The sequence below is a fragment of the Heterodontus francisci genome, chromosome 17 (assembly GCF_036365525.1).
Source record: "Heterodontus francisci isolate sHetFra1 chromosome 17, sHetFra1.hap1, whole genome shotgun sequence".
Classification (NCBI taxonomy): domain Eukaryota; kingdom Metazoa; phylum Chordata; class Chondrichthyes; order Heterodontiformes; family Heterodontidae; genus Heterodontus; species Heterodontus francisci.
This window is the reverse complement of record NC_090387.1, coordinates 65,673,787-65,700,185: the sequence shown is the minus strand read 5'-3', so window position 1 is coordinate 65,700,185 and position 26,399 is coordinate 65,673,787. Positions and strand designations below refer to the sequence as shown.

General features: G+C 41.5%; 1 protein-coding gene across 1 annotated transcript in view; it reads right to left on the bottom strand.

The window, feature by feature from the left end:
• Window positions 1-244: 244 nt before the first annotated feature.
• The window catches only part of LOC137378991 (tubulin polymerization-promoting protein family member 3-like), a 33,668-nt gene continuing 7,513 nt past the window's right edge, over window positions 245-26,399 (bottom strand). Inside the window, exons 2-5 of the mRNA XM_068049557.1 lie at window positions 24,372-24,396; window positions 15,424-15,630; window positions 13,938-14,091; window positions 245-3,019 (exon numbers count right to left, since the gene is read on the bottom strand). Of these exons, the coding sequence (XP_067905658.1) occupies window positions 2,828-3,019; window positions 13,938-14,091; window positions 15,424-15,617 (540 nt within the window). The 5' untranslated portion in view covers window positions 15,618-15,630; window positions 24,372-24,396 and the 3' untranslated portion in view covers window positions 245-2,827. The remainder of the gene's footprint in view (window positions 3,020-13,937; window positions 14,092-15,423; window positions 15,631-24,371; window positions 24,397-26,399) is intronic.

Sequence of the window (26,399 nt, the reverse complement as noted above, 5' to 3'; positions counted from 1 at the left end):
AGAAACCCCTGTTGCCACATTTCTCCTGGAAAGCCTGCCAAACTGATCTTCAACGTTGCCTGAAAAGAACTGTTCTAGGAAGATCCCAGTGACAGCCGTCAACACGCATTTGGGACACCAGAATAAAGGGACAACTGACATCTTCCCACATCTCTTTTTTTCCTTTAAGAATTAGCAAATATTTGGTCAAAGTATTCTTTTTTGTAGCAGAGCTCTAAAGAGAAAATCTCTATTTTTCAGTTAACTGGTGCGTGCGCGCGCGTGTGTGTGTGTGTGTGTGTGTGTGTGTGTGTGTGTGTGTGTGTGTGTGTGTGTGTGTGTGTGTGTGTGGCTAAGGTAAAAAGGGAACTTTCATACTTTAATCTGTGTTAATGCTTTGCTTTACTGGTTAAGTCTTGTTTTATAATAAACTGATAATTTTGTTGCTTATTAAAAAAACCTGGTTGGTGTATTTTATTCAGGGATAAAAAGTAGAATATATGATTGACTGCATCGGTATCTGGGTAAACATTTAAATATATATTGTGACCTGTGGAGACGTGGAACGAGAAAAGACAGTGCGCTCCTCCCACCTCAGGAGAATATAATGTTGAACAGTGTCAGAAGTGAATACACTCATGTATCATTCATGGGTACCTCATGATTTTTGCAATTTCTACCGTCATTTAGCTGAAATATTGTGTACTCCACAGCTGGGTTAACAAGCTTAATGATGCTTGAGAACTGTTAAGGGACTGTTAGTTGCATAATAATTGGCTGCATTTTTGTGTTCCCACCAACAAAATTGCTTGTTCAAAAACTGTGCCTTTCTGTGGTTTCAGTAGCTGGTTGCAAATTTTGAACGAGAACAGGCACTGCTCCACCTATTTATTGAACGGATGCAGCATTAAATCAGATACCATTTGAAAGTAAAAGCATTCAGTTGTCGAGTTTGATTGTATGGTCTTCAACCAAGTCAATTAACTGAATTCTGACCTTTACTGTTGTTTATCAAGGCATAGCAACATTCTGTCTGCAAACAACCATTACTTTGAAACCATGCTTGGATGTAGGCTGGGTTTTATCAAAAGCAGCTGTTTGATTGTTTGTATGGATCTGTGGTTTCCACGGAAATACACACACACACACATTACTGCTTGCCAGAATCATGAACTTACACTTCCTTTCAGAGCTTCACCCAAAAGAAATTCATGAATGTTACAGATACTCAGTTGAAGCCAAAAAACTTAAATATTACTGATCGGTAGCAAAGTATTAAGTTTATTTTAACTTTGATTTTTTGGTATCTATTCACTGCACCAGGGGCAGAGCCTGATAAAATTTGCCCTATTGTGTCTGTTTTGGTACCCAATGATGTTTCATTATTTGTTTTTAACCTGAAGGAAAAGGAATTGAAGGGATGTAGGCATAGGGTGGGTAAATTAGAACTATTTGCTCCTGTGAAGAGCAAATACCAACATTGACCAGATGGGCCGAATGCATTGTTTCCATATTGAAACTTTAATGTATTTCAATGGGGCTGTTGTATTGAGGAAATTTTTGAAGCAGACTCATTTCCTGGAACAACCTACACCAAAGCTAATCCCCAACATTGTTGTATTGGATGGCAGGGAAAGGTTGAGATGCAACATGAACTCTGCAAATTGATTTTCAAACTTTGTCTACTTTTCATTCACTAAGCAATAAAAATTAATTGCAGCAAAAGATATGGCTGGCAATCTGATTACATCACTGTCATTACCAAATGTTACACCATAGAGCATGGCTACCCGACCCGAACCCGAAGGGACCTGACGACATGTGTCGGGGTCGGGTCGCTCTTCCGGGTCCGGCATTTGGGCTCGGGTTGGGCTGGGTTGGACACACTCTATCAACACCTGCAGTACATGGCTCCAATCTTAATGTACTTTTTAAACAACCTTTCAAATCCAGTTACAGTTTTTGTTGCTTATCTGCACAAGGTTAAAAAGTGAAAAACGGAAACTCAGTTAACTGAACATTCCGGTGGTCGGGTCGGGTCGGGCGCGGGAAAAAATGAAAGGACTTGGGCTGGGTCGGATGTGGTTCTGTCGGGCTCGGGTCGGGTTTCATTTGCAGACCTGAGCCGGCCTCTATTGCACCATATCAAAAACTCTGGTAATAATGCTCTTTAGCACATAACTCTGACATGCATAGGGAATGCATACTACAGCACTGCGCATTCCCAGCCTCTCGTTTTTTGCCCATTAAAGCTAATGGCTGCAAGATCACAGGCCATGAATGAATAATTTTGTGATGTGCACTCCCGTCAAATAGAGGAGTTTGCATCAGAATTTTTATCCGATAATCTTTTTCTGCTCATGTAGGTTAATTAAGGCAAAACCTCTATTGTCTTGAGGACAGCTTTAAAACAACCGTTTTGCAAAGGTTATGATTAAAACTAGAAATATTCTTTTCATACAATATAAATGGTCTGAAAAGTTGCTTCCATCATTATAATATACTTTATCACTGCTTTATATGTTGTGTAATTAACGCTTTTATGGCTTATTTACTTCAGTCCTGTACGGCTGCCCATACTAAATCCATCTGTGTATTTATTTTTAACACAGGTGTTAACCTGTTTATTTTAAATGAGCTAATGTCCACACAAAAAATATGGAAAGATTTAGCATGAATGTAGTGTTCATACATGAAAATATATCTTTTTATATTAAAGTAATTATTTCTAATTTAGAATTTTATGTTGTTAAGAAGGATGACAATTAATTTTAATATGCCTTCAGTAGGATAACCAAAAGATTTCTCCTTGTTTACAACCACCCAACCAAAAAAGCACTTTCTGACATTATTTCTCTTTTGCTTTTTCATTGTAGGTCCCAGCTCCTTTATAAGCTCCCACATAGCCTGTTTTTTCTGTCATATCTTCTCGACCAATCTTCCCTTTGCCTTTGCCTTCTTGATCAAAGCGTTCTTTATGGGAGCCTGTGTACTTCGATGCGTCTGTTAGTCTGTCAACAGCACCAGCCTTTGTTACTTTCTGGGAAGAAAAAATATGTTTCACTACAAAAATCTAGAAAAATTACAAAATTAAGACAGAAAGGTGCAGTTGATCCATGTGGCTCTTTCTGATTGCAAGTCTAGACTCCATATTTGTGCTCTTGCCACTGAGTTAAGCTCATACAAGTGTTTCTTACAGACAGCCCATTCAAGTGCCAAATACAATACATATTTATATTGCTCCAGAATAGTCAAAGAGCAAGATGCACCACACTGCTGAAACTGCGATGAAAAAGTGTAATAAACCTGTTTCATACAATCATGATTCGTATGGACAAACAGGATAAGCACTGAATTCCGTGGCTACTGTTATGGACCAATGGAAAGAGATGGAGGTGGGTCCCACTGTTCACCTCCCAACTAACCGCAATTGTGCTTTGTTAGAATGTTGCATTAGCTCCTGAGTATCTTTCAGGTCAAATAACCAGACAAATGATAGGTTTTTTTTTAACCTACAAGAAAACCTATTTGATTTCACACAATTCCCAAAATGGTCACAACCTCACTGTTATAATCCTGTAGTTTTTTTTTTTCCGGGAAGTATGCGGTGTGCCTTCAAGGCTGGAAAAAGATCAGTAATGCTTTAAGGCAACAAGCTCCAGGGACTGTGAGTCAAAGAATGCATCCTAGTTACCCGGCAACAGCCATTCGGAAAACAAGGACAAAATATACAAATGTTGCAATTACATTTTTGAACTGGCTTTTTAGTTGAGACAGACTGTTCTAAGACAAACAGCCGGACCAACATGAACCTAACAGAGTTCTCTGATAATTTAAATTGAAGGAAGGTGAATTTTTCACTCCTCAAAATTCTAAAGCCAAATTGATTTATGGAAGTGTTTGCAAGTTGTTGATCAGCTCAGGTCATCACTGGACGAAAGAAGAGTTGAAGTTTCGGATGTTGGACATTTTTTTTTATTCCCACCGGATGGCTGTGAGGACTTCAAGGAACCTTGGACTGTTCCTCATTGGAAGATTCCACTTCAGCAGGAATGTAAATCTGCAAGGACACTAATTTTTCTATTTTAAATGTTGGTTACATCTTAGCAGTGCTTAAGAATTTAGTTTTTTAAATTAAACAGTTAATTTGTTGATCTAAAGACACCTCTTTTGGTTCTCCTCATTCGGGGGTTAATAGATGGTCAAGTTGGCTGGGGTTTTCTTTCATTTGGAAAATTTCAAGTGATATGTTAGGCGATGTGTGGAGTGGCGGGACAGATTTGACAGTGTGTTGCTCCCACCGCAATCAGAATCATATATTTTGATTGGAGGATTTGTCTTGAGCAGTAGATCATAACATATTAATTGGGGGCTCGTCTGGGAATCAATCATATTTTAACTAAGTGGCTCGTGTCTGGGATCAGAATCTGTCTAATTTGGAGGGCTTGCATTTGGAATCATATTAACTAATCGTCTCTGGGATAACATATTTAAATTGGGGTCAATTGGAAACTCGATTGTTGGGAGCTAAATCTAACACCATTTACAAAGAAATAAAAGAACCAGGTCTCTTGTAGAATAAGGTACAGTTTATATCATTGTAATGGCATTAGTGGTTGCAGCAGAGTTTTTGGGAAAGCAGAATGTTTCCCTGAGTGACTTGATAACTGTAACTAAGAACAAACTAAAAGAATTGGCAGCGAAATTGGGGTTGGAATCGAAATTCGATGCCAAATAGGCAGAGATAATTGACATAATAGCCGAACATCTGGAATTAGTAGCAGAAGATGATGATGATGTTGAAGGGGTATAGGAGGAACAGGAACGTAGTAGATCAAAGAGTGAAGTAGTGGTATTGGCTAGGATTCAGTTTGAAACAAAAAAACCTAAGGCTGAAAAGGGAATTTAAAAAAATGTGAATTGGAAGACAGGAAGAAAAAGAACATTTCAGAGGGAAAATGAAAGAGAAGAGATGGAATTTAAGTTAAAAGAGATGGAACTAAGACAAAAGGGTAGTCTTGAATCCAGGCAATATTCAGGCCAGGAAGATACTGAATTTAGCACAGGACCCAGCGGAAAATTGTTTAAATTTATATAGGCTCTTCCTAAGCTCAAGAAAAGGGACAGAGAGGCATTTTTCATATCTTTTGAAAAAATAGTCAAACAGATAAAATGGCCGATAGAAAGTTGGACACTGCTTATGCAAGGCAGGTTGGTAGGCAGAGCTCATGAAGCTTATGCCATGCTTCCTGAAGAGGCTTCTGCAGATTATGAGATGGCAAAAAAGGCCATTCTTGCTGCGTATGAGTTAGTCCCTGAAGCTTACCGTCAGAAGTTTAGGAACTTACGGAGATTGGCTGAGCAGACATATTTAGAGTTTGAGAGGGTGAAGCAAATTAACTTTGACCGTTGGATACAGGCATTAAAGATAGAAACCACACATGAGAACCTTCGAGAATTGATTCTCTTAGAAGAGTTTAAAAACTCCAATCCTTCAGTAGTGAGAACTCATATAGATAACCTGAAAGTTTTGAAAGCTAGGCAAGCAGCAGAAATTGCTGATGATTTTGAGCTTGTGAATAAGTTAACCTATTTTGTCCATCACCCCCATAAACCTGAGAAGGATAGAAAGTGGGAGAGTGAAAGGAAGGCAAGTAGCCGAGGACAAGAAGGAACAGCTGGGAATGCCCCAGGATAACCTCCTCAGGTCAGAAAGGAATGTGCTGAGGGTAGAAGTGAGGTTCGCAAGCCAAAGTATCATCATTGCAACAAAACGGGTCATCTTCATTCAGGCTGCTGGAAACTGCGAGGTAAACCCATAGGACCTGTTGGGGTACGCAAATGTTCTGACCAACTGGTCAAGACAAAGCCCCCAATCAAAATATACGATTCTGATTGCGGTGGGAGCAACGCACTGTCAAATTAGTCCCGCCACTCCACAGATCGTCTAACATATCACTTTAAACTTTCCACATTAAAGAAAACCACAGCCAAATTGACCGTCTATTAACCCCCGAATGAGGCTAACCAAACCAGGTGTCTTTAGGTCAACAAATTAACTGTTTAATTAAAAAACTAAATTCTTAAACATTACTAAGATATAAACAACATTTAAAAATAGAAAAATTAGTGTCCTTGCAGGTTTACGCTCCTGCCGAAGTGGAATCTTCCAATGTGGAACAGTCCAAGGTTGCTTGAAGTCCTCACAGCCGTCCAATGGGGGAAAAGAAAATGTCCAACATCTGAAACTGCAACTCCTATTTCGTCCAGTGATTACCTCAATCAATCAACAACTCGCAAACACTTCAATGAATCAGTTTGGTTTTAGAATTTTGAGGGGTAAAAAATTCATCTTCCTTCAGTTTAAACTATCAGAGAACTCTGTTAGGTTCATGCTAGTCCAGCTGTCTGTCTATGTCTCAAAAGCCAGTTTTTCAGCTAGTTTCAAATGTCAATTGGCAACAATGTATATTTAGCCTCAGTCTCTGAGTGGCTCTATCCAAGGGCAACCAGAATGCACATTTGAAGCTGGATGGTACTTCCACTCTGTATGGCGGTATCCCGGGGCAACCAAGATGCACTTTCCTTGCTCACTGTCCCTAGAGCTTGTTGCCTTAAAGTAGTACTGATCCTTTTACGGCCTTAAAGGCACACCGCATACTTCCCGGGAAAGAAAAAAAAAACTACAGGATCATAACACAAAGTTAGTGCAGAGGGAAAGACTCTGACTGAGAATATAGCAGACCAGGCTATAGCTTTAATGATAGCTATGAATGTGAAACCAGATACTAAAAGTAAAGGAGTGTAAAGGTTAAGAATAAAATACCTGAGAGTTATAACGAATTTCTGTCAAAGGGGAGAGTAACTCCATATCTTGTAAGTGAGGACACAGGAGCAATCCAACCTCTCTTGCTGGGGAAAGATATGATGTTTCCATCAGAGAGTGTCTTGAACACTAAAGTTTTAGTTAATGGAATTGGCGGGGAGTATATACCCATACCTTTGTATAAAGAACGCCTAGACAGTGACTTTATTTCGGGGATAGTAACTGTAGGTGTTGTCTACAGTTTCTCAGTAAAGGGAATTGATCTATTCGTACAAAATTATTTGGCTGGATCAAAAGTATCTCCGAGAGTTACAGAGGAACCAAGTGAAATTAAGAAAATGGAACACTTACAGGAACAATTTCCGGGAATATTTCCTGATGTGTGTAGTCACCTGAGCAAAGGCTAAACAGGATCCATTGTCAGAGGTAAAAGGAGCACCACAAATAGATAACCAAGTATCTGAAACATTATTTGGGGATTTAGATAATCCAAATGAGTTGTTTAACAGATCGTCTATCATTGCAGCACAGCAAGCTGATCCAGAGATATACCAAATAGCACAGACGGCTCTGTCAGAAGCTGAGGGGAAGGGAGTTCTGGAAGACTATTATATGGAAAACTGGGTTTTGAGGAAGTAATGGAGACCGCCTCATAGTCCTGCCGACAAAGACTGGACAGTTGTTGAACAGATTGTGGTACCACCTAAATATCGACAAGGATTATTAAGGTTAGCTCACGACATTCCTTTTGCAGGACATAGGGGGATTCGGAAGACCAAATCATGCATAAGCCAACATTATTGGCCAGGTCTTACAAATGATTGGCCAGGGCTTACAAATGATGAGAGACAATTTTGTAGGACATGCCATACCTGTCGAATGGTGGGAAAACCACAACCTACCATAAAACCAGCGGATGAAGTATTAATGCTGTTACTGTTACAGGGAGAACCATTAAAAGCACGGTTCAATGGCTCATATAGAGTGATCAAAAGAGTAGGTAAGGAAGATTACTTGATTGACACCCCTGATTGCCAGAAGAAGAACTGGTTATGTCACATTAATATGCTCAAACAATATTACCGCAGGGAGGAGGATAAGCCAGTACAGGTTATGTCAGGTAATCGGGGCTGTTGAGAAGGAAAAGGATAGTCACGTTGAGGCAGAAGCAAGCCTAGGAAATTCTCAGATTGAACCTCCAACTGTCAGATTAGCGAATACAGAATGGGTAGAAACATCAGACAATATGCTATTACACTTAGAGGCAAAACAGCATGAAGACCTAACCAGGGTTTTCACAACATTTCAAAAAGTTTGTAGGGATAAGCCAGGATGTTCAACCTTAGCCACAGAGGACGTGGGTATAGGGGGAACCGTTCCTTTGAAACAACATCCTTGTTGTTTAGGTCCAGACAAACAGGCCCAAGTGGATGCAGAGGTACAATGCAAGCGGAAGGGCAGCTTAGATGAACCTAGTCAGGACAGCTGGAATTCGCAGATGGTCTTGATGCCTAAACCTGGGGGGTCGGCTCAAACTTGCATTGACTCTAGAAAAGTAATTGCAGTTAAGAAGGCAGACTCCTACCCAAATTCTTATTTAAAGGACTGTATGGACAGCGGGCAACACAATTTGTCTTAAAGAGACAGTTCTGTTGGAGGGATACTGTCAAATTCTTTTGACACCCCAGGGTAAGAAAAAAATCACCAAACAGGGTTTTCCAGTGTCAAGTGATGCCACATAGGTTAAGGGGGACTCAAGAAACTTTTCAGAGAATAGTGAACCCAGTAGTGGTCAGTGTTCCTAGCTGTACAGTTCACCTAGCTGAGGTTATGGACAAAAAGGACACTTGGAGGGAAAACACGGAACAACGAGAAGACTATGCTTGGAAATTTGAAATGGGTTAATTGGACAACATTTTGAAAATGTAAAGCTGAAAATGTTCTGGTGGAACTTGTTGCTGGAATCTTACCATTTTAGAAAAGGGTATGCCTGTAAATGTGGAATAAAAATGTGCTAGTGTTTTATCAATTTGTATTTTTTACACATTGTCATGAACCGCATTCCAGGAATGGTGTTGCATTCTGCCAGGGCCGGAGGTGTTATGATCCTGTAGTTCTTTTTTTCCAGGAAGTATGCGGTGTGCCTTTAAGGCTGGAAAAAGATCAGCACTGCTTTAAGGCAACAAGCTCCACTGACTGAGAGTCAAAGAATGCATCCTAGTTACCCAGCCATTTGGAGAACTAGGACAAAATATTACAACGTTGCAATTGCATTTTTGAACTGGCTTTTTAGTTGAGACAGACTGTTCTAAGACAGACAGCTGGACCAGCATGAACCTAATAGAGTTCTCTGATAATTTAAACTAAAGGAAGGTGAATTTTAGACTGATCACTTTTTTCATCCCTCAAAGTTCTAAAGCCAAATTGATTCATTGATATGTTAGGCGATGTGTGGAGTGGCAGGACTGATTTGACAGTGCGTTGCTCCCACCGCCATCAGAATAGTATATTTTGATTGGGGGCTTTGTCATGAGCGGTTGGTCATAATTTATGTTGCTCCAGAAGAGTCAAAGAGCAAGATGCACCACCCTGCTGAAACTGCCTTGAAAAAATGTAATAAACCTGTTTCATAGCATCATGATTCATATGGACAAACAGGATAAGCATTGAATGCCTGTTATGGACAGGTGGAAAGAGATGGAGGTGGTTCCCACTGTTCACCTCCCAGCTGACCGTAATTGTGCTTTGTTAGAATGTTGTATTAGTCCGAGTGTCTTTCAGGTCAAATAAACAAACAAATGACATTTTCTTTAACCTATGGGAAAACCTAACTATTTAATTTTACACAATTTCTAAAATGGTCGCAACCTCATCCACACACAACACATTCACTCACACACATATACATAAGAATAGATACATAAAGAAAAAAGAGTAGGTAGTTTAAAGTCCAAAGTGAGGTAAGTGTTCTTGGTTTATAGTAAACCTGTTGCATCTTCTCAGGAGGACAGTCTCTTTCAAAGGTGCAGGCCTGGGTGTTGTAGTCTTGTTGAGGTTTTGTAGAGTTCCAGTGGTTACAACTCAGCACAAAGCTGGTGGTGTGGAATTTATTATCTTCACAGATGGAGAGTCGTAAAGTCACTTTGTGATGTCTCTGCTGTAGTGGTTGTTCAGTTATTGTTCAGCAGGGTTCTTCTTTATTGGCTAGATCTTTTGCACAGCCTCTGACTGGACTGCTTTCTGAACATGTTGGCTTGATTTTCCCTCTCTCTCCAAATGGTTACCTTCTTAAGGTAAAAATCCATCGCATTAGAGTTTATGTTAGGAGACACATGGCTCTCTCCCCTACAGTGACCACACAATGGGCCAGGATATGATAACCATGGCTAGCAATTAATGTCTGAATGGTGACCATTATGGTAACACAGTGCTACTTCACACCTATTCATCTTGGTTTGGGCTGTAAGTCCGTCTGTCTCCAGAATCCTTTGTTTGTTCATTCATGTCGATAAGAGTCATTAATATGCAATAGTGCTCCTTTCAATTTCAAAGGGGCTCTGCCTAGAGCTATTTCAGATGAAGTTAACCAGTTTCATCTTTGCAGACATGTTTATTGATTTCCAGTACAGGAGGGTCACGTGATCACTACTCCCTTTTGAGAATGGTTCAAGTGTCCATGACCTTGTGGTTTTGTTTAACAGTTGACTTTTTAATTCATAATTCTTCCATTTCATTGTTTATTTCATCATGGCGCCTGCTGTGCATGACACTACATTTTTTTAATTTATTCATTCATCCATGGTATGTGCACATTGCAGGCAAGGCCAACATGTATTACCCATCCCTAATTGCCCTTGAGAAGATGGTGCTGAGCTGGCTTCTTAAACTGCTGCAGTCCATGTGGTGTTGGTACTCCCACAGTGCTGTTAGGGAGGGAGTTCCAGGAGTCTGATCAAGCAAAGATAAAGGAACAGCCACATATTTCCAAGTTAGGATGATGTACAACTTGAAGGGCAAAGTGAAGGTGAGGGGTTCCCATGTACCTGCTGTCCTTTTCCTTCTAGGTGGTAGAGGTTGTGGGTTTGGGAGGTGCTGTTACGAACATACATATGTACGAACATACAAATTAGGAGCAGGAGTAGGTCACTCAGCCCCTTGAGCTTGCTCCGCCATTCAATAAGATTATGGCTGATCTGACTGCAACCTCGACTCCACATTTCCAGTTACCCCCAGTAACCTTTCACTCCCTTATCAAGAATTGATCGATCTCTGCCTTAAAAATATTTAAAGACTCTGCTTCCACTGCCATTTGAAGAAGAGTTCTAAAGACTCACAGAGTCTTCTCTGAGAGAAAACATTTCTCCTCATCTCTGTCTTAAATGGGTGACCCCTTAATTTTAAATAGTGACCCCTAGTTCTAGATTCTCCCACGAGGGGAAACATCCTTTCCACATCCACCCTGTCAAGACCACTCAGGATCTTATATGTTTCAATCAAGTCACCTCTTACTCTCCTAAACTCCAGTGGATACAAGCCTAACCTGTCCAACCTTTCCTCATAACACAACCCGCCCATTCCAGTAAACCTTCTCTGAAATGTTTCCAATGCATTTACAACCTTCCTTAAATGAGACCAAAACTTTGCACAATACTCTGGATGTGGTCTCACCAATCCCTGTATAACTGAAGCATAACCTCCCTCACAATAGACAATAACATTCTATTAGCTTTCCTAATTACTTGCTGAACCTGCATACCAACCTTGTGTGATTCATGCGCTAGGACACCCAGATCCCTCTGCATCTCAGAGCTCTGCAAACTCTCACCATTTAAATAATATGTTTTCTTTTTTATTCTTCCTGCCAATATGGACAACTTCACGTTTTCCCACATTATACTCCATTTGCCAGATCTTTGCCCACTCACTTAACCTATCTATATCCCTTTGTAGCCTCCTTATGTCCTCTTCACAACTTACTTTCCTACCTACCTTTGTGTCATCAGCAAATTTAGCAACCATACCTTTGGTCCCTTCATCCAAGTCATTTATATAAATTGTAAAAAGTTGAGGCCCCAGCACTGATCCTTGTGGCACACCACTCGTTACATCTTGACAACCAGAAAATGACCCATTTATGTCTACTCTCTGTTTTTTGCTAGATAGCCAATCTTCTACCCATGCCAATATGTTACCCCCTATACCTTGAGCTTTTAATTTCCACAATAACCTTTGGATATGGCACCTTGTCAAATGCCTTCTGGAAATCTAAGTACAGTACATTCATCGGTTCCCCTTTATCCATAGCACATGTTACTTTTTCAAAGAACTCCAATAAATTGGTTAAACATGATTTCCCTTTCACAAAGCCATGTTGACTCTACCTGATTACCTTGAATTTTTCCAAGTGCCCTGCTATAACGTCTTTAATAATAGCTTCTAATATTTTCCCTAAGACAGATATTAAGCTAACTGGCCTGTAATATTCTGCTTTCTGTCTCACTCCCTTTTTGAATAAAGGAGTTACATTTGCTATTTTCCACTATAATGGAATCTTCCCCAAATCTAGGGAATTTTGGAAAATTTTTAATAATGAATCTGGACTTTGTATTAAATCATTTTGAAGTGAGCAATCATTTCAATAAAGCTGCTGTTCCCCAATTACAGCTCCATTACCATGAAAAATAATATTTCTTTCTTTCAGACAATGGCCCAAATCTTACTGCAGCAGGGCATCTCATGATGAGAGATTTTCTCCTGCACCTTTCAGTTTGAAACGTTTTTGCCCTTTAAGTTGCTGGAAGTGAGAACTGTTAAAGTGGCAAAGGCAGCAGGGTACCTGGGATCTTCGTGAATGATGGATTAAACAGTGTATTTCCTACCAATGAGATTTAAAGATTTACAAAGAACCAGAGAAACAATGGCAAAGGAGGGTGAATTAAAGTGGGTGAATTCAATGTCAAATCAAATACAGAAAGATTGGATTACGAGAAAGAGAAAAAAGAAAGGGAAAATAGGAAAAAATAAAAACAAATTGCAAACATGAACTCGACATTAATTTTCCAGCAAGATTTGGACTATTATCTCCTCTAATTAAGACACTCCTGGTGTTGATGAGACAGGAATCCGAAAAAGTTTGAGGATTCCAGTGACTTTATATTTGAAACATAAAGTGCTTCTATTCTTCCATCCTTTATTTTATGTTTTCATAATACCAGCAAATGTACCTCCAGAAATGTCAAAATAAAATATAAAACTCCTTTAGAGATGCACTAACACGAGTAGGGTGAAGGAATGTGATTTTCTGTGCCATGCTCTGCCCAGTGCAGTGCTACTGATGGTGATTTTGGTAGGTATTAACACCAGTAGCTGTTTTATTTGATGGTTGGCATAGGATGTAGCAAATGCAAACCTTCCAGTTATTTAATGAGTGGCAGAGCAGTGTATTCTAGAGTAGTGCGTACTCTGTGGGGATTTGATGGAGATATTTAAAATAATGAAGGGACTAGACTGTGTTTCTGTAGATAGATCATTTCAATTAGACTGTAAAGTACCAAGGATCATGCATATAAGTTATGCAAAGATAGAACAGGGTTGTACATTGGTAGGTTCTTCTTTTCCGAGTGGACTGTAGACTTATGAAACAAGTTCCGGATTCATACAGTGAGTGCATATTGACTGCATACCTTCAAAAGAGAGCTGGGCTAGTTCCTGGCTGGGGCAGAAATCACAGTGCACAAAAGGTAGGTGAGATACTCAGTAATATGTAACATGGTTAATGTGGTCCCGTGGACTTGTTTTGATTACCTTAGGGGTTGGAGAGAAATTTCTAGATTTTTCTTACTAAATTTGCTGTGGGCTTTTTTGTTACCTGTTGTTCTTGCCTCTGTCAGGAGGTAACATGACTGCTATTGGATGAGGGGGTTGTTGGATACCATGAGGCATCATGACTGTGCAGGGTAGGTTTGATGGATCAGATCATCTTTCCCTGTCCTATTGTTTTCGCATGTTGCAACACACACAGCCCTCACTAACAATGCCCCGTGTCTGGCAATCATGAGGTGTATGAAAGCTGTCCAATTCTGTCCTGCGATGTTCTTTATCCTCACCAGAGAATGTTTGTTAATTCACTCACCGTTACGCCAACATTTGCCGGATCTTTTCCTGCAATCAGCTTATATGTTGCCTCAATCGCCTCCTCCTTACTTCTGCCTTTGAATCTTTTTGGAGCAAGCTCTGCCAGAGCATTTTTAAACTCTTCAAATGTGATTACTCGAGCTGTCTTGGCTCTGTGTACAAATGTAATTAAAAAGCTTCATTTCTGATGAAACGATTGGCAATGTGGATTCTGAAGTTGAATCCAATTGAGAGTTACAAACTGAAATTATGTTTAAATTATTGCAGAATTATACCAGGAATAAAACGTAAAGAATGTGGTTGTGTTTAACTTTCTAATCTATATTTTCTTATAATTGCAACAAACCTGACTAATTAAGAATTTGTTAACACTTCTTTTCAACATAATAAATGTTCTCCACTTAAGACATCACGGTATCGCAAATGGAGAACAAATCAATACTGAAAATCATATCCATAAAGTCTAAATGATTGTAATTTAATTTTTACATCAACCAATTTCTAAATTTGGTTGGGAAAAGACTGGTGCCTCCGAACTGCGCTTCTCTCAAGATCCATTTATTCGACTTGTGTTTTCAGCCATTATTACTTTATGAAGGAAGTAATATTCGAGCAGAGTGAGACGACAGTGGTAATTGCTCCTCTCTAATCACATCAGGGCTCATTTCCATGTGGCATTCTCCCCATCTGTCTGGCCAAGAAATTTACCCTGTTTTGAGCTCATGGTGGATTTAAGAGACAGCCTACTTCAAAATTACAGCAATGACCTTAATGAGTTATTATACATATGGGTTATTGAGCACTCTTTGTAAAAGAAGATTGGATTTACTTTTATTTTTAGCTGAGACTGCAGATTAAATAAAGATAAGTCAATTTGGAGATAGAAAAACTGCACATTCTAGGAATTTGAACAAAAAATAGAAAGTGCTGAAAATGCATAGATAAGTCATCACCTCAAAGAGGGAGCGAGATTAATAGTCAGATCCTTCATCAGATAATGATCTGGGAAGCTATATTTTACCTGAATGTATTAATTGACAGCATTAAGTGCCTTTTGGTCAAATGCAAATTGAGTAAAAATGCCATTTGAATTTGTCACTAAGCCTGTATAGTACTCACTGGTACATGGTATGACTAAGTCCAGTAGTTGTTGAACTGTGAGCAGTTTTTTGGGGTGGACTCATGATTACTGAATGGTGGATTGAGATAGCTCATAATAATTTACTTAGACTCCTAAAAGCTGAAGAGAGACATGACAGAGTGCCCAATGGACCTTCATTCCATCTGTTGGAACTAAATAAAAATAGAGGCTTCAAATTTGGAAGGAGAGTGCTTTGTACCACCCATACTCCATCAAAATTTCAGCAATACCAATCATGAAATATATCTTTATTTTCTGAACTTTGAATAATGACAATGCAAAATTATTCAATACTGGATGTGCAATATTTCTAATGTTAAAAAAAAAATTATCTGGTACCTACTTCACTTTTGAAAAGACAATGTCTACATCAGTTGAAGTAACTGCTTTGCCATCGATGATTTTACAGTCTTTGCACAGTTTGGCCCAGTTTTTCCCGGTCATTTCATTACCAGTCGCTTTGGTGTCGCCATATGCTGCAAACTTTTTAAATGACTCGTGTAGTGTTTCCATGTCAACTGAGCCTCCTTCTGCCATTTCCAAATTATAGCTGAATAATTGAAAAATAAATATAAGGATATTCCACTGGCAAGCATTCTGGGATCAGTACCCACTAAGATTTTTTAAAAAGCAAAATACTGCGGACGCTGGAAATCTGAAATAAAAACAAGAAATGCTGGAAATACTCAGCAGGTCTGGCAGCATCTGTGGAGAGAGAAGCAGAGTTAACATTTCAGGTCAGTGACCCTTCGTCAGAACAAGCAAATATTAGAAATGTGAAAGGTCATAAGCAAGTAGAGTGGGGGTGGGGCAAGAGATAACAAAGGAGAAGGTGTAAATAGGACAAGGTCACAGAATAGCTGACCAGAAGGTCGTGGAGCAAAGGCAAACAATATGTTAATGGTGTGTTGAAAGACAAAGCATTTGTACAGATAGGGTGTCAATGGACTGAAAATTGAACAGCCGCAAGTACAAACATGAAACAAACAGTGGGCAAGCAAACTGAACAAACTAAGATGAAATAAAATAAAATAAACACAAAAAAAATTAAGAAAAGGAAAAATAAATAAATAACTGAAAATAAAAGTAAAATGGAGCCCGTCATGCTCTGAAATTATTGAACTCAACGTTCAGTTCGGCAGGCTGTAGTGTACCTAATCGGTAAATGAGATGCTGTTCCTTGAGCTTGCGTTGATGTTCACTGGAACACTGCAGCAATCCCAGCACAGAGATGTGAGCATGAGAGCAGGGGGGAGTGTTGAAATGGCAAGCAACCAGAAGCTCAGGGTCATGTTTGCAGACTGAGCGGAGGTGTCCCGCAAAGCAGTCACCCATTCTGCGTTTGGTCTCCCCAATGTAGAGGAGACCACATTGTGAGCAGTGAATACAGTATACTAAATTGAAAGAAGTACAAGTAAATCGCTGCTTCACCTGAAAGGAGTGTTTGAGGCCAGGGATAGTGAGGAGAGAGGAGGTAAATGGGCAGCTATTACACCTCCTGAGATTGCAGGGGAAAGTGCCGTGGGAAGGGGACGAGGTGGTGGGGGTAATGGAGGAGTGGACCAGGGTGTCACGGAGGGGAAGGGAGGGAAAGATGCGTTTGGTAGTGGCATCACGCTGGAGGTGGCGGAAATGGCGGAGGATGATCCTTTGGATATGGAGGCTGATGGGGTGGAAAGTGAGGACAAGAGGAACCCTGTCGCAGTTCTGGAAGGGAGGGGAAGGGGTGAGGGTAGAGGTGCGGGAAATGGGCCGGACAAGGTTGAAGGCCCTGTCAACCACAATGGGGGGGAATCCTCGGTTGAGGAAAAAGGAAGACATATCAGAAGCGCTGTCATGGAAGGTAGCATCATCAGAGCAGATGCGTTGGAGACGGAGAAACTGGGAGAATGGAATGGAGTCCTTACCGGAGGCAGGGTGTGAAGAAGTGTAGTCGAGGTAGCTGTGGGAGTCTGTGGGCTTATAATGGATATTAGTGGATAGCCTATCACCAGAGATGGAGATAGAGAAGTCGAGGAAGAGAAGGGAAGTGTTGGAGATGGACCATGGAAAGGTGAGAGAAGGGTGGAAATTAGAAGCAAAGTTGATAAAGTTTTCTAGTTTGGGGCGGGAGCAGGAAACGGCACCGATACAGTTATTAATGTACTGGAAAAAGAGTTGGGGGAGGGGGCCTGAGTAGGACTAGAACAAGGAATGTTTGACATATCCCACAAAAAGACAGGCACAACTAGGACCCATGCAGGTACCCACTGCAACACCTTTTACTTGAAGGAAGTGAATGGAGTTGAAGGAGAAGTTGTTCAATGTGAGAACAAATTCAGCCAGGCGGAGGAGGGTAGTGGTGGATGGGGACTGGTTGGGCCTCTGTTCAAGGAAGAAGCAGAGAGCCCTCAAACCGTCCTGGTGGGGGATGGAGGTGTAGAGAGATTGGACGTCCATAGTGAAGAGGCGGTGGTTGGGGTCAGGAAACTGGAAATTGTCAAAATGACCGTAGGGCGTTAGAAGAGTCACGGATGTAGGTGGGAAGAGACTGGACCAGAGGAGAAAAAATAGAGTCAAGATAAGATTAAAAATATTAATTGCCCTCTTTTCCAGTATACAAATCTTGTCTTAGGTTTTTTTAAGAACCTTCCAGAATATTAACAACGTATTTGTAACTTTGCTGTGCTGTGTAACTATTTGCATAATAAGTCCTGAGCTGTCCTAATTATGGAAATATGAGAATTGACATCTTTGATGGGTGGAGGATGACAGGCAGAAATTCATTGCAGAATTCAAGCCCAGAAGTGCCAAAAAGCATGATTATCGCTGAGGAGCCAGCTAAGCAAAATGGCGACTGGGAACAGAGGGTGCAACAGCTGGGGTAACTGCTCTGGAAAGGCCAATGAAAAGTGCCATAATGGGCAAGGTGGAGAATACCAAGAGCAATGGACTCATTCTAGAGGGGCTCAAACTTCTAATAGAGATAGGAGACAAGGTAGGCTGAGGGGTAATGTGGAGTGCAGGGAAGAATCAAGAGAGTTATGATACTGGAGATGGGGAAGTTGAAAGGGAGCAGGCGAGATGAGATGAAGATGAAGAGAAAGTGAAACAGGGCTTAGAAATAACCAAAGGGAAAAGTGGGAGTAGGAACGATTGACAGAGAGCTAGGGTAGGGCTGAAGAAATCAAATTTCCTTCCCTTCCTTGTCCGCATATGGCCCATCTCTGTCTCTTTCCTTCCCTTCATCTACTCCATTTCTATTTCTGGAGATAGGCTGTCAATCAATGCCTACTATAAGTCCAATGACTTCCATAGCTACCTTGATTGTACTTCCTCCCACTCTGCTTCCTAAAAGGACCCTAATTGAATTCTCCTAGTTTATGTCTTTGTCACATCTGCTCTAACAATGCCACCTTCCACATCAGTGCTTCTGATAAGCCTTCCTTTTTCCTAAAAAGAGGATTCCCCTCTACCATGATCGACAGGGCCCTCGATCATGTTCATTCTATTTCCTGCACTTTCACTCTCACCCCTTCCTCCCAGAACAACAATAGAGTCCCCTTGTACTCACCTTCCACCCCACAAGTCTCCACATTCAACAGATCATCCTCCACATTTCTGCCACCTCCAGCATGACAGCACCACCAAACACATCTTTCTCTCCCCTCCCCTTTCAGCCTACTGAAGGGACCATTCCCTCCGTAATACCAAGGTCTACCCTTCCATCACCCCAACACCCAGAATCTCAGAATCACAGAATAATACAGCGCAGAAGAGGCCCTTCGGCCCATCATGTCTGCACCAGTACATTAAAGACACCTGACCTGTCTATCTAATCCCATTTGCCAGCACTTGGCCCACAGCATTGAATGTTATGACGTGCGAAGTGCTCATCCAGGTACTTTTTAAAGGATGTGAGGCAACCCGCCTCTACCACCCTCCCAGGCAGTGTATTCCAGACTGTCACCACCCTCTGGGTAAAAAAGTTCTTCCTCAAATCCCCCTTAAACCTCCTGCTTCTCATCTTAAACTTGTGTCCCCTAGTAACTGACCCTTCAACTAAGGGGAACAGCTGCTCCCTATCCACCCTGTCCATGCCCCTCATAATCTTGTACACCTCGATCAGGTCACCCCTCAGTCTTCTCTGCTCCAGCGAAAACAACCCAAGCCTATCCAACCTCTCTTCATAGCTTAAATGTTCCATCCCAGGCACCATCCTGGTGAATCGCTTCTCCACCCCTTCCAGTGCAATCACATCCTTCCTATAATGTGGCGACCAGAATTGCACACAGTACTCCAGCTGTGGCCTTACCAAAGTTCTATACAACTCCAACATGAACTCCCTGCTTTTGTAATATATGCCTCGATTGATAAAGGCAAGTGTCCCATATGCCTTTTTCACCACCCTATTAACCTGCCCTTCTGCCTTCAGGAATCTACGGACAAACACGCCAAGGTCCCTTAGTTCCTCGGAACTTCCCAATGTCAGGCCATTCATTGAATACTTCCATGTCACATTACTCCTTCCAAAGTGTATCACCTCACACTTTTCAGGGTTAAATTCCATCTGTCACTTTTCTGCCCATTTGACCATCCCGTCTATATCTTCCTGTAACCCAAGACACTCGGCCAATCTTTGTGTCATCCGTGAACTTACTGATCCTACCCCCCACATAGTCATCTATGTCGTTTATATGAATGACAAACAATAGGGGACCCAGCACAGATCCCTGTGGTATGCCACTGGACACTGGCTTCCAGTCACTAAAACAGCCATCTGTCATCACTCTCTGTCTCCTACAGCTAAGCCAATTTTGAATCCACCTTATCAAGTTACCCTGTATCCCATGTGTATTTGCTTTCTTGATAAGTCTCCCATGTGGGACCTTGTCAAAGGCTTTGCTGAAATCCATGTAAACTACATCAACTGCACTACCCTCATCTATACATCTGATCACATGCTCAAAAAATTCAATCAAATTTGTTAGGCATGACCTCCCTCTGACAAAGCCATGCTGACTATTCCTAATCAAATTTTGCCTCTCCAAGTGGTGATAGATTCTCTCCTTCAGAATTTTCTCCAATAGTTTCCCTACCACTGACGTGAGACTCACTGGTCTGTAGTTCCCTGGCTTATCTCTACAACCTTTCTTAAATAGTGGGACCACATTAGCTGTTCTCCAGTCCTCTGGCACCTCCCCGGTGGCCATAGAGGAATTAAAAATTAGGGTCAGAGCCCCTGCAATCTCCATCCTCGCCTCCCACAGCATCCTGGAACACAAATCGTCCAGACCTGGAGATTTGTCCACTTTTAAGCCTGCCAAAATCTCCAATGCCTAGTCACTCCCTATGACAATTTGCTCAAGAACCTCACAGTCTCTCTCTCTCTGAGTTCCATATCTACTTCCTCATTCTCTTGGGTGAAGACAGATGTGAACTATTCATTCAACACCCTACCAATGTCCTCTGGCTCCACCCACAGATTTCCCCCTTGGTCCCTAATGGTCCCTACTCTTTCCCTGGTTATCCTCTTCCCATTGATATACTTAGAGAATATCTTGGGATTTTCCATACTTTTACCAGCCAGAGCTTTCTCGTGTCCTCTCTTTGCTCTCCTAATTGCTTTCTTAAGCTCCATCCTACACTTTCTGTACTCCACTAATGCTTCCATTGATTTGCTCTCCTTGTATTTGCTAAAAGCCTCTCTTTTCCTACTCATCGTACCCTGAATGTTTCTGGTCATCCATGGTTCTCTGGGCTTGTTGCTCCTACCTATTACCCTGGAGGGAACATGTTGGGCTTGTACCCTCCCCATTTCCTTTTTGAATGCCCCCCACTGCTCTTCTGTAGATTTCCCAACAAGTCTACCTTGGCCAGATCCTGCCTTATTTTACTAAAATTCGCTCTCCCCCAATCCAAAACCTTTTTTTGCAACTTGTCTATTTTTTTCTCCATAACAAGCTTAAATTGTACCATGTTGTGGTCGCTATCACCAAAATGCACCCCCCCCCCAACACATCAACCACCAGTCCAGCTTCAGGCCCCAGAATTAGGTCCAGCACTGCACCCTCCCTTGTTGGATCCTCTACATATTGAGCTAAAAAGTTCTCCTGTATACATTTTAAGAACTCCACTCCATCTAAGCCCTTAACATGATGACTATCCCAATTAATGTTGGGAAAGTTGAAATCACCTAATATAATTACCCTATTATTATTTTTACACACCTCTGCAAATTGCACACACATTTTCTCCTTTCCATGCAAGTGCAGGAAATGCAACACCTGCACTTTCACCTCCTCCCTTCCCACCGTTCAAGATCCCAAACACTCCTTCCAGATGAAACAGTGATTTACTTGTACTTCTTTCAACTTGATATACTGCATTCACTGCTTACAATGCAGTCTCTACACTGAGGAGACCAAATGCAGAGTAGGTGATCGTTTTGCTAAACACCTCCACTCAGTCCACAATCGCGACCCTGAGCTCCTGATCCTTCCCATTGTAAGTCTCTGCCCCACTCCCACTCTGACCTCCTATGTTCTAATGAAGCTCAATGCAAGCTTGAGGAACAGCATCTCAACATTTGATTAGGCACTTTGCAACTTTTTGGATTCAATGTGAATTCAATAATTTCAGATCATTACCACAGTTTCCATTTTTTCTGACAGCAGGTGCTGGTAATGATTCATTACATTTACAGCTCCTCTAGACCCATCTTTTGTTTCTTTACTTGTCACATTACCACCCTGTTTTGCCTTGCGCTATCATCACTTTGTCATTTAATCTCTCCTACCTTCCATCCTATCACAGACTTTCCCTTTTATTCTTTCCACCACTCCCCCTTTCCCTGTCTCAGTAATTGCTTCAAATCAGTTACATCTCTAACATTGTCCAGTTCTGACAAAAGGTCACCAACCTGGAACATTAACACTGTTCTTCTCTCCACAGATGTTGCTGAGTATTTCCAACATTTTCTGTTTATATAGCCAGAACAGTATATGAGGGCTTGTACTGAGGCAGATGTCTCCAGGCATGAGACAGCTTTGGAGCTGTTTGGTTCAGAATGGTTAAAGACTGGTCTAGGAGCCAGCAGAGATCAGTTCAGGAGCCAGAAAAGGAGCTGTCAGAGAAATCGTTTACGGAGCAGGAGCCAATGGAATTTGATCTAGGGAACCAATGAAGGAGCTAAGATTGATACAGGGAAAGAGTGAAGAGGAGTTTGATGTAGACGATCGACAAAGTGACCAAGAAACCAGAAATAAAGTCCAACCAAGGACCCAGTAGAAGAGTGAAGGCCAGACTAGAATATGAGCAAAACAATGATCACTGGCAGTGAAGCTCAGACCAGGATATCAGCAGGGCAGTGACCATTGGCAGTGAAAGTCAGACCAGAAGATCAGCAGGGCATAGATCACTGGCACTAAAGCACAACTGTATTTTGATCAATTCCAACATCCTTTTCTTCCTAGCAGATTATTCTGGTGAAAAATATTTGGAATAATCTGCTAAACAGGATAGTAGAGGAAGAACACTGATGTTATTCAAGATATAGTTGGATTCCACGATGAGGAGAGTTAGAACCATAGAAATGTTACAGCACAGAAAGAGGCCATTCAGCTCATCATGTCTGCAACTGCCGCAAAAACTAGCCACCCAATCTAATCCCACCTTCCAGCACCTGGTCCGTAGCCTTGCAGGTTACAGCACTTCAGGTGCAGGTCCAGGTACCTTTTAAATGAGTTGAGGGTTTCTGCCTCCACCACCGATCGGGCAGTGAATTCCAGACACCCACCACCCTCTGGGTGAAAAACATTTTCCTCATGTCTCCTTTAATCCTTCTACCAATCACCTTAAATCTGTGTAATTGACCTCTCCGCTAGGGGAAACAGGTCCTTCCTGTCTACTCTACCTAGGCCCCTCATAATTTTGTACACCTCCATTAAGTCATCCTTCAGCCTCCTCTGTTCTAAGGAAAACAACCCTAGCCTATCCAATCTTTCCTCAGAGCTGCAACTTTCAAGCCCTGGCAACAATCTTGTAAATCTCCTCTGTATTGTACTCTCTCCAGAGCAATTATGTCCTTCGTGTAATGTGGTGACCAGAACAGTACATAATACTCCAGCTGTGGCCTAACCAGCATTTTATACAGTTCCAGCACTACATCCCTGCTTTTGTATTCTATACCTCGACCAATAAAGAAAAGCATTCCATATGCCTTCTTCACCACTCTATCTACCTGTCCTGCCACCTTCAGGGATGTGTGGACATGCACTTCAGTTAAATTGACTCAAGGGAGAAGCTTGAGATGAATAACCTTTTCCTACTTCTCATTTTTCTGACATTTTAAAAATATTTATTTAGTACCACAATGCATATTACATATTTTACAATCTTGAAATGTCCTCTCAAGCCTGGCCAATTTTCTGAGCTTTGTTACTTTTTTCCAGAAACTGCTCATCTCTTTAAACCTGCAACCTTGTTTACCGTCACTAGAAAGAATTCACTCAGGTCTGCAGCTTCATTGCTTGGTGACTACAAACCAGCAGCTGGTGCACATTTAGCATTAGTATGTCCATAATTAAAAAAAACATATACCAGTATTTAAAGAACAGTGATGTCAGTAATATTAAAGGGTGCTTCAAGCATCAGCAGCTTTTTCTGTATTTAGCCTCCAAGGTATTTGGTCCCTCAGCACCCCACTTGTTTGATTGTGTTGGAGCTCACCCAGTACAAACAAGAGTGCTCCTTTTGTGTTTACCTCATGTAGCATCAACTATACCCAGATGGTTACCAACATCTGCCCTGGTAAAGGGAAGTTTCTTAAAATACTACTCCCTTCGCCCCTTTTTAACCCGAAACATCCCCAGGAGGGAACCTGTGCCATAATGGAGTTATCAGTGTTAGGAAAGAATATTGCAACACCACATTCATCCATTTTACATTAGAAACATTAACTATTAAACTAGTTTCAACATTGATTTACCACAGAATAAGATATTCAATATTGCACATAAGAAAACAATCAAATATAGCAAATGATATAAAAGCAAAATACTGCGGATGCTGGAAATCTGAAATAAAAGCAAGAAATACTGGAAATACTCAGCAGGTCTGGCAGCATCTGTGGAGAGAGAAACAGTGTTAACTGTTCCGAAGAAGGGTCACTGACCCGCAACATTATCTCTGCTTCTCTCTCCACAGATGCTGCCAGACCTGCTGAGTATTTCCAGTATTTCTTGTTTTTATTATAGTAAATGATGTCCTGCCTTTCCATTGATTTGTACATTTCATTCATTTTCAAAATACCTGGTGTCCAGAAACAGACGGTAACCTAGGGGTTAAAAAGAGTGAAAAAATTAATATCAGCAGAGAAAAAGTACTGGAGAAACTTAAGGGACTAAAATCTGACAAATCCCCAGAACCCGATGGCCTACACCCTAAGGTTCTAAACGAGATAGCTGCAGAGATAGTGGATGCGCTGGCTATGATTTTCCAAAATTCCTTAGATTCAGGAACAGTCCTAACAGATTGGAAGTTGGCAAATGCTTCCCTCCTTTCTTGAAAAGCAGTGCGAGAGAAAACAGGGAACTACAGGCCTGTTAGCCTAATATTAGTTGTTGGGAAAATACTGGAATCTATTTCCCTTTAGTAAAACCATGTTCACTTGTTCCAATTATAGCATGCTTTTCTAAGTGCATTGTTAAGACTTCCTTAATAAGGAAGGCAAATGGCATGTTGGCCTTTATTGCACAGGAATAAAAAAGTCATGCTACAATTACACAGGGCTTTGGTGAGACCACATCTGGAGTACTGTGTGCAGTTCTGGTCACATTTAAGAGAGGATATACTTACACTGGAGACGATACAGTGAAGGTTCACTAAATTGGATACTGTTATGACAGGCTAAGTAAATTGGGCCCATACTCTCTGGGGTTTACAAGAGTGAGAAACATACAAGATTCTGAAGGGGCTGGAGAGGGTAGACACAGAGAGGTCGTTTCCACTGGTCAAGGAATCTAAAACACGGGGGCACAGAGAAGGCAGATGAGGCCTCAATTTATTTTCTCATTGAAAGACAGCACCTCTGACAGTTCAGCATTCCCTCAGTACTGCACTGGAGAGTCCACCTTAGAGTCATAGAGAGTTATACAACACAGAAACTGGCCCTTTGGCCCATCATGTCCATGCCGGCCATCCAGCACCTATCTATTCTAATCCCATTTTCCAGCACTTGGCCCGTAGCCTTGTATGCTACGGCATACTTATTAAATGTTGTGAGGGTTCCTTCCTTGCGCTCAAGTCCTGGAATGGAACTTGACTCCACAACCTTCTGGCTGAGAGGTGAGAGTGCTACCAACTGGCCCACAGTTAACACTTAAATATCTTTATTGATATATTGTGAAAATGTTAATATTGTTAGCCATGGCACCTCTACGCTTGCCTGCCACCAATTCAGGAGCATAGGGGAGTATCTCTGATCAAAATTAATAGATGACGTGGTGTTAGAGCTAGACGTCGATGGTGATCTGGAGGAGTTGACTTTGAGAAAAGTTTAGCATTAGCTGCGCACAGATACTTTTTTTTTTATTTTCCAAAATATACTTTATTCATAAAAATCTGTAAAAATTACATTGCCAAACAGTACCAAAAAATACAAACATTGCAAGGGAGATCAGTTTCCTTCAATACAGTCATGAGTTGTCTCACAACCCTTCCATTTCATTTGTCATGCCATTACCATTTTTACATTTTACAGCAAATGAAAATGTTCCCGTTACAGTTCGAGGGGTTTTCCATGGATCCAGCCCCTCAGTTCAGCTTGGCGGGGGGACCTCACACTGTAGTCTTTCCCCATTGAGCCTTTGCTGCGGCTGCCCCAAGCTTTAGTGCGTCCCTCAGCACGTAGTCCTGGACCTTGGAATGTGCCAGTCTGCAACATTCGGTGCTGGACAACTCTTTGCGCTGGAAGACCAGCAAGTTTCCGGCAGACCAAAGGGCGTCTTTCACCGAATTGATAGTCCTCCAGCAGCAGTTGATGTTTGTCTCGATGTGTGTCCCTGGGAACAGCCCGTAGAGCACAGACTCCTGTGTTACAGAGCTGCTTGGGATGAACCTCGACATAAACCACTGCATCTCTTTCCACACCTGCTTTGCGAAGACACATTCCAGGAGGAGGTGGGCAACCATCTCTTCCCCACCACAGCCACCGCGGGGGCATTGCACGGAGGGGGCGAGACTTCGGGCGTGCAGGAAGGATCTGACAGGGAGGGCTCTTCTCACCACCAACCAAGCTACATCTTGGTGCTTGTTTAAAAGTTCTGGTGATGAGGCATT